Raw genomic sequence first — 8901 nt, forward strand, 5'->3', positions numbered from 1 at the left:
ACCTGGGTCACTCGGTTTCTAGTGCAGCGTGCTAATTGTTACACTACCGCTCCCTTACTCATATTATCCAGAACAGGGGGGGAGACACAAACTAAACACAGAAAAGCACCCGAGTTGAGAATCGAACCAAGGCCCTTCTCGCCGAAAGGCATGAGCGTCACCACTGCGCTGTCACAATCCTGCTGATGGAATGGGGTGTGGCTAGGTGAACAGGGGAAGGGTTGATAGAGAAAAGAGGAGGGCCCTCCAGTGCAACCACGTGTGTGTCCTGGTTGAGCCTCGCAGACACAGGGCAGCGCCACGGTATTACAATGTGTCGATGGCACAAGTGTCAAAAGTAACCACGCTATGGAGGAACATGTGGTACCTACTTCAACCGCTCCAGCACGATGCAGTAGTGCCCTCTGAAAGTGAAATCATCCAGGACTTTGACGACATTGGAGTCCTGGTTATAGTCCTTGCGTTGACGTTCCATAGCCCTCTTGAGCCCCATCTCCAATATTTCATCCGTGGAGCTGCACAGAGGAAGTCCACAAGTTAATCACTTAGACTTGTGTAAAGGATGCCCCGAAGTAACGCCTATTCGGAAATAAATAAATACATATACATTCACTGGGTCTAACGGCTTTGTGAGTTTGAAGTGCTCCACTTTCATTACCGAGGAGCTATCACGGGAAAAGTGACCGACATATGGCACACAATCGGATTTGAAGGTAGAGAGCCATTCAAATAGGATTGTACATATGTATGCTGAACTTCATTTGCACTGTACATAGCCAACCATGGTAATCGGAGATGCGTGGGAAGGACAACAAACTTAAGACGAACAGCAGTTCTAAAGAAATTTGTTTTCAATTTAGATTTAAAAGTACATAGTTTCAGTGACTTTCTAATATCGGAAGGAAGAGCGTTCCAGACGGCCACATAAGTGCATCTGAAAGCGTGAGATGCAGTGACCCTCTTTGTTCAAAGGCTAGCCAAAAGCCGCTGCAAAGATTGGTCGTCAGAGGAAACTTAATGCAAATAAGGGGATTAAATTGGCAGAGACTGAACAAATTAAGAGGGATTGGTGGTAGAGAACCATGGACAGTTCCAGAAAGGTTTGGGAAGAGGATAAAATTAGCTAGGGAGCAAAGGGGGTTTGGGGTGCTGCCTGAATAGAGTAATTCCCTGATGTGTGACTGTGATTAACTTGAGCCAGCTCCGAGCGTGGTCCAAGGAATGCTCAGGATTTTGTAGGAGCTGAGCCTGTGCCGAGCTATGGCTGAGCTGCTCAAGCATATTTAATAGCAGCCAAGTGACTCAAGCCAGAGCCTAAGACTGAGAGTTCGAGGCAGAGCTAGAGCTGAGCCATGGCTCTGAATGTGGGTCTCATATTGCAAGGCGAGCACAACTCAGGAAGGCGCTATGTTTCACTGACAGAGTCTGCAGTAGTTGCACAGTTGGCGCCAATGTTATTTATAATCACAGTAGTTGAGTCATGTGGAGGTGATTTTTCAGTATTGGGATGTTTGGTCCAATACCAGTTACACTGTATGTGTTTTTTAAGCTTGAGGAAGAAACTGAAACCATTAAACAAAACTATTTTAAATTTTACTAGGTAAGGCCCACTGACCTATATAGCTATTTTCTAGAGGCGACATGGCCATAGATGATAGCTTCACCAAGTGGCTTATCACGTTATAGCAGCCAAATACTCTAAACGCATGTTTCTAAATGTAGAGTAAAAAACTGGAGGACCCGAAGAAAATCCATGCTGCCACGGGGAGATCACTACAAATATATAGGTGTCATTGAAATCCACGACCTCCTGCATACCAGGCGAGGGAGTTAAAATCTAGCCATGAGAAACTGGAGAACGTGGAGGGAACCAATGCAGAAGAGATGGCGAACATACTAATTCTACACGGGAGGGCGCCCAATTCAGGAGTCGAACCCAGGCCCACTTCTCGCTGTGAGGCACGAGTTTCACTTCCACATGGCCTCATTGCGGTGCCTCTGTGGAGTCTTACCTTAAGGGTGTGACCAACATCTTCACGACCACGATGTTATTTGTCTTGTGGTCACGACACTCGATGACCTGGCCTTGATCTCCCACCACAATTGTCTTGAGCACCTCATAACGGTAGTTGAGGTGCACATGTGGGTCCTGAGCGACAATAAAACAGAGGTCAGAGGTGAGGGCACCAACTCCATCATCAACACTCATTCACCCCCCCTGTTAATTCAGTGCTCGGTTGGACAGGAATGTTGCGGGTACAATTTAATAACTTGATTCACAGTTGTGACGAACTGAAGCATGATACATTTTCATTGTGTGTGTGTGTTGGTAGGAGAGAGAGCTCTGTCATGCTGGGAATTTTCATGCTTGGTTGGAAGACCATACTGTGTCTGATAATGCTGTGTGCAAGGACACTGCACGTCATCACGCAGTGAGTGATTATACTGTGTCAAGATACTGCGTGTGATGATGCTGTGCATGATGAAGATGATAATGAGGCCTGAAGTAGCAATCAGGGCAGCTGCCCTGGTTGCTACTTCAGGTGTAATAACAAGAAACCACGAACCCTGCTACTGCTGGGTTATGTGACCACCCCAATTAGGTGTTTTGTTGTGAGTCTCACCAGAATGTAATTATGCTCTTCGTCGTCGTAGCCATAGTTATTGGTGCCCCGGGAATCGTTGTGGAACGTATAGTACCAGATGTCTTTCATGGCGGCAAGTTCTACCTTCTCTCGGCGAGTTAGTTGAGGGCCAATAAGACCCAGGATTTCTGCGGACATGAGAAAAACAATAACTGTAAGTGATTTCGATTTAAAGCTTTCGTGACTGCAGGGATTCATCTTCTTGGTTCTTTCGGTAAAGTCACGTAGAAGGGAAATAATAAAATAATAAAAAGACAGCGTCTTTCCGACAGACCTGTTCTTCACCTGAGGATGGCTGCTTGCGTTGTGGCTGAAACGTCGTGAGAATTGTATTTTATCATGTTGTATTTTTATTATTTCCCTTCTACGTGACTTTACCGAAAGAACCAAGAAGAACTGTACGTAATATTTTATCATCGAAGCGCTTTTTATATAGGACAGCCTCACTCAGTCTCAAGACTCCTTTTCAGGAGGTTCCTGCAGATCTTTTGCAGAATGGGAGCAGTGCTGGTGCTGATATGTGTGATCCTGAGTTGAGGAATTTGTCAGGTAAATATTTCAGGATTGGAATGTTTTGGCCAATACATTGTGTGGTTATTTTTGTAGCGATGGGATGAAACTGGGATACCCATATGCCCACACACACACTCACACACACTCTCACTCCCTCACGTTCTTCAGAACTGGGGAAGAATATAGAAACTACACACAGGAAGGTGCTCGAATCAGGAATCAAACCCAGGACCTTCCTGCTGTGAGACACGAGTGTTGCCGTTATGCTTCCACCCTGCCACGTAAAGTTGTGATGCCACACTGGCTTATGTGGCTATTGATGTGTTTTTGTTGTTACAGTACTGAGGTCAGTGCATAGATAATCATCAGTTTGTAGAAAGTCTGGCAGACTAGGATTGAACAATTATTGTAACCATCATGTGAGAAAAGAGATCAAAGTAAATATTGGAGTTCTAGTTAACTCCAAACTCTAGCTTCCAAAAGAGCGACTGCTAGGCTCTACATTATCACTCTCACTATACCAGTCATTCAGCTGCTAATCAGAAGAAAAATACATATCCCCCCCATGCAACATGGCCACCTTGACATCATCCATGCAACATAGTCGACATGACATCACCCCTGCAACATGGCCAATGTTACGTCTCACATGACTATTATTACCTTTGGGTGATCTTCTCCGGATGGAGGCAGTAACCACAGTGTCGCAAGACCCACCATTGCTTCCACCTTCAGCGTTACTCATCTACACAAAGACAAAGGTTCCCCACATAGGATTCAACAAGGTGTTGAGTTAAGTGCAGTAGGTGAGTACTGAGCAAGCACCGATGATATCTGGGCTCCACATTCAGGAGGGTCCTGCTGATAGTTGAAAGTTAATGTGCAAGTTCATTGATGGGCTATGTGATATATTGGTGTGGCTGAGGACTGCTTTCTTGTTGTTTTTGCTGCCTTTCCCAATATTAAATCTTGACTTAAAGCTTTCGTGACTGCAGGAATTCATAATCTTTGGGTCTTTCCGTAAAGTCACGTAGATAGGTTCAAATTAAAAGAAAAAACGTGACGTTTCGATCACAACACAAGCGATCGTCATCAGGAAGAAAACAGAGGGGGAAAGCTGCTAAAAGCCGACTTCTTTAAAAGTTCAAAATGGGTGCAAGCCCAAGGGTCATACACGAAGTGGGCGGGGCTAGTGATGTTAATGAGAAATTAGCATGTTAATGTAAGATCGGAGAGTGGCCTCCACGGCGAGCACGCTGAGGTGGCTATGTTAATGTGAGCGATTAGCATGTTAATGTAAGATCGCAGAGCCGACGGTACGTGGCTACACCCATTTTAAACCTTTAAAACAGTCTGGTTTGAGCAGTTTTCCCCCTCTGTTTTCCTCCTGATGACGATCGCTTGTGTTATGATTAAAACGTCGTCATTTTTTGTTAATTTATTTTTAATTTGAACCTATCTACGTGACTTTACCGAAAGACCTAAAGAATATGGTTTCCCAATATTGATAAATAAGACTTGTATAATTAATTATTGATTGAAAGTTATTGACTTGCTTTCCATTTTTCTACTTTGCACTCCTATTTTATATTGTTTGCTGTTGTAACTTGCTGACCCTCCCATACTGGACATCTGTGAAAACAAGCTTCGTAGGTCATTGGATTCTTACAGTCTAAATAAAGATTCTGATTCTGATGTCAAATCTCAGCATTGGGATGTTTGTCTGATATCAAGATGCTACACCTGGATTTACATTGAGACAGAAAGAGGAACACGTGGATTGGAAGACACACAGGTTAATGGGATCATTCAAAATGTTAAGAAAACTGAGTGGGGCTGGGCCAGGACACGCCACGGCCAGAAGGGGGATGGTGATGGTTGATTGGTTGATCGTTAAGAATAATAACGAAGTGACAGCCAATAACGGAGTGGCAGGAACGCATCTGAGAAAACGTCCGCCATCGAGATGGAGCTATGAAATAGTATCATAGAATGCAGAGCATGCGCTGGCCAGATTATTCCATCGCTAGATTGTGAGAGGTGCCAGTGGCTCGATGAGGGAGGCCTTCATCCAACAGTGGATAGATAAGACTGCTCTAAATGTTTATACATATGTAGTGACAGAACGGTCACTACTGTGTTGGCCTGTACGAAGGCTGGGGGCCCCAAGGGGGTGCCTGGCGGGTCACGTGGTGGAGGGATCCGGACCTTCCCAGAGGTGGGGGAAGTGAGGCGTGTCCTTGGAAGGGAGGCGTGGCCTGAAGAGAGCCAGCCACGCCGGGGCGGAGCCAGCCACGCCAAACCAGATATAAGCGTGGTGTGAACGCAGAGCGAGGCTGTTGTACTGTACTCCAAGGTGAAGACATCTTCGGTCGTCAAGTCCCGAGTCGTCGTCCTGGGCCAGGCAGGCCGTTGCCTGCCTGGTCCAGTCTGTGTCGTGTTCCAGAGTGTTAGTGAGTTGAGGAAGGTGGTCACCACCTCATGTAGAGTGTTATATTATTTACCGTTTAATAAATAGTGTTGCCTCCAAGTTGCGTGTGTGGGCACCTAATTCGAACTGACTACATTTGGTGTAGAAGTGGTCATCGAACTTTCGCTGATTAATTTGAAGAAGCTGTACCCTTCGCTGCCATGGTGTAAAAGCTGGCAGCGAAGTGCAAGACCCAACCGGAGGTGCGGATGGACGGTGTGGGTTGCACCTGGCCTCTCCCTGCGACGACCCCGGAGTCCGGGGCCCCTGTGGGGTGCCCCGGGGGATGGGCGACTGCAGCCTGCATGGGAGGAGGCTGCGGGACCGGGCTGGTCGCCATCGACGGCGAGTTGGAGCGACGTCGCTCGTCAACTCGACCAGCTGCTGGTGGCAAGAGAGTGGCCGGGTGTTGGTGAGTGATGGCGAAATTGCAAGATGACGCAGCTGTGGCGTTCGCGCCGTTTCGGCGGTGCCGGCGTTCCTGCATTTCACTGCGGCGGCGTTCCCGCCAGTTTCACAGCGCCGGCGTTCCCGCCATTTGCACCGTGCCGGCGTTTCCCGCCACTTCAACGTGTGGGCGTTCCCGCACTTCCCACAGCGGCGTTCCCGCCATTTTCACCGCGGCAGTGTTTTCGCGTTATGCGCCGTTCCCGCCTTTTGCGCCTTGTGTGCTGCGCCGGCCTGGCGGCGCGCCGCTGCAGCCCTGTGATTACGGGCCTCCCTCCCCACATTGAAGTAAGAAGAGCGGGGGAGGGCATCGGTGGTGAGAGCGAGAGGGGCCCGTGATTGAAGAGAGGGTTTCGACGTTGGAGACACTGCTGGGAGGGACTTTTTCAGTTTGACTCTCCGGTTTTGTGTTCCTCGCGGACGGTTAAATACGGCGTCGAGATCGGTATCTTCTGGGTGTAGTTAATGATTAATTCGTTGTTGGTGTCCCGAGCTCCGTTGATATGCTGTAGGTTGCCGTGTTAATGACTCGTGTTGTTACATCGTTTTGTTGCGAAATCGCCATTGTTATTGTGTATACTGTATGGAGGTTCGCTCGTGATTGTCACATGTAACTGTAAGAAACTTTGATCGTCATTGTTGCCAAGGTACAGACCGTATGGAGCTTTGCTTGGAATTGTTAACAGTGTAGGGACTGTTGGGTACTTGCTTGTGATTATTTACTATGTACGGATTGTCTGGAGTATTGATTGTGTGTGTTGCCATGTGGGGACTGGATGGAGCATTGCGCCAAATGATTCACTGTACGAATTTCATATACTGCATATACTGTATTAATCAATTTGGCGATTCTTGGGGTTTGTGTATAGTTTTTTTGCTCTCAAAATTCGAATGCCCTGAGTCCCATGGTTAATGTTGAAGCAGATTTTGAAATGACAGGTTCGATTTGTTTCAAACTCACTGGTTGGTTCCTGTCCGTTGTTGCACAGATGATGTCTTTTGTGCGAGAATGCTCCTTGTGTTCTACATGGATCGGGGGTGCGTTTCCGTTAATTGCCGTCAAATTGCGTTGCTCTCCACTCGGTTGGTACAGCTGCATGCTGCAATGCGAGTCTCGGAGATGATGTGTACGGATACGGGATGTGAGGTGTATTGTTGTGACCCATTGAATATTCGGGATCGTCACAAATTGTGCGTACCTGTTCGGCATTGGATCAGTTCTGTGGGGGATCATAATTCAAATTGTATGTGTTGTGATGGTGTTAAATTGCGATGGTGACATGCGGCCAGGGATTTGGAATTGTGCTGCTGGCTGTCACCTATCTTGGGGCGCAGGTCCTGACCAGGATGGCCCAGTGAGTGTTGTGTGTCTAACATGAACGTTGTGGTCCCGTCATGCAATGGCTGACGGCTTGACCTGACAGCCCGGAGATTGAAACACTCCGTGGCATGTCTAGCCTAGTGGGCTGTGCGCTCACAGGGCTCGGAGAGTGTGGTCCCGTCATGCAATGGCTGACGGCTTGACCTGACAGCCCGGAGATCGAGACACTCCGTGGCTTGTCTAGCCTAGTGGGCTGTGCGCTCACATGGCTCAGAGAGTGTGGTCCCGTCATGCTGTCTGACAGCTTGACCTGACAGCCCGGAGATCGAGACACTCCGTGGCTTGTCTAGCCAAGTGGGCTGTGCGCTCACATGGCTCAGAGAGTGTGGTCCCATCATGCTGTGTCTGATGGCTTGCCCTGACGGCCCGGAGAGTGAGACACTCCGAGGTGCGTTGAAACAGTGGGCTGGAGATTCGTAAGGTTCAGGTGGAGTTGTCCTGTTACGTTGAGACTGTATCCCTCAGTTGTTAGGGTGCATGTTGTGCAGTGAGTGAACGATGGGTCGTCTCGGCTTGGTCGGTACAGCTATATGCTGCGATGCGAGTCTTGGAGAGAGACTGGGTTAAAATCCCACCGATATGGCCGACGCGTGCTGCTGGTTGTGACGCCGCGTCGGAAAGGCGGTGGGGTGGTAACATGGAAATTCCCCCCCCGATATGGCCGACGTGTGCTACTGGTTGTGACGCCGCGTCGGAAAGGCGATGGGGTGGTAACATGGAAATTCCCCCCCCGATATGGCCGACGCGTGCTACTGGTTGTGACGCCGCGTCGGAAAGGCGGTGGGGTGGTAACATGGAAATTCCCCCCCCGATATGGCCGACGCGTGCTACTGGTTGTGACGCCACGTCGGAAAGGCGGGGGGTGCTAACGGGTGACTGTCATTGCATGCGTGATTCTAACGGGGGGGGGGGCTGTGCTGGAGCGTAAGTGGGTTAGCCAGTTTTCATGTATATTTGTTGTTTATTCCCCGTTTTCTATGCGGTTCCCTCTTACCCTCGTCGATTCTGTATATATTACGTGATTGTATTTCTTATCGGTCGCCGGTCATTTATTGATGTTGCTGGTTCGGAGGCACACCTTTTCGATGTTTCACAGTTGTGTTACAGCCGGGGACGGCTGTGTGTTTATACAGGGGGGGGTGATGTAGTGACAGAACGGTCACTACTGTGTTGGCCTGTACGAAGGCTGGGGGCCCCAAGGGGGTGCCTGGCGGGTCACGTGGTGGAGGGATCCGGACCTTCCCAGAGGTGGGGGAAGTGAGGCGTGTCCTGGGAAGGGAGGCGTGGCCTGAAGAGAGCCAGCCACGCCGGGGCGGAGCCAGCCACGCCAAACCAGATATAAGCGTGGTGTGAACGCAGAGCGAGGCTGTTGTACTGTACTCCAAGGTGAAGACATCTTCGGTCGTCAAGTCCCGAGTCGTCGTCCTGGGCCAGGCAGGCCGTTG

At 49.0% G+C, this 8901-nt stretch overlaps 1 protein-coding gene across 1 annotated transcript; it reads right to left on the reverse strand.

Moving 5' to 3' along the window:
• Positions 1–367: 367 nt before the first annotated feature.
• Positions 368–2717, reverse strand: LOC144737405 (dual specificity tyrosine-phosphorylation-regulated kinase 2-like). Its single transcript, XM_078620084.1, has 3 exons — positions 2625–2717; positions 2013–2149; positions 368–515 (listed from the first exon to the last, which is right to left on the reverse strand). Exons 1-3 carry the CDS (start codon positions 2712–2714, stop codon positions 368–370), a joined length of 375 nt encoding a protein of 124 aa, XP_078476210.1. The 5' UTR covers positions 2715–2717.
• Between the last annotated feature and the right edge of the window lie 6184 nt (positions 2718–8901).

Source organism: Lampetra planeri, chromosome 69, assembly GCF_965212315.1.
Source record: "Lampetra planeri chromosome 69, kcLamPlan1.2.h2, whole genome shotgun sequence".
Taxonomy (NCBI): Eukaryota; Metazoa; Chordata; class Hyperoartia; order Petromyzontiformes; family Petromyzontidae; genus Lampetra; species Lampetra planeri.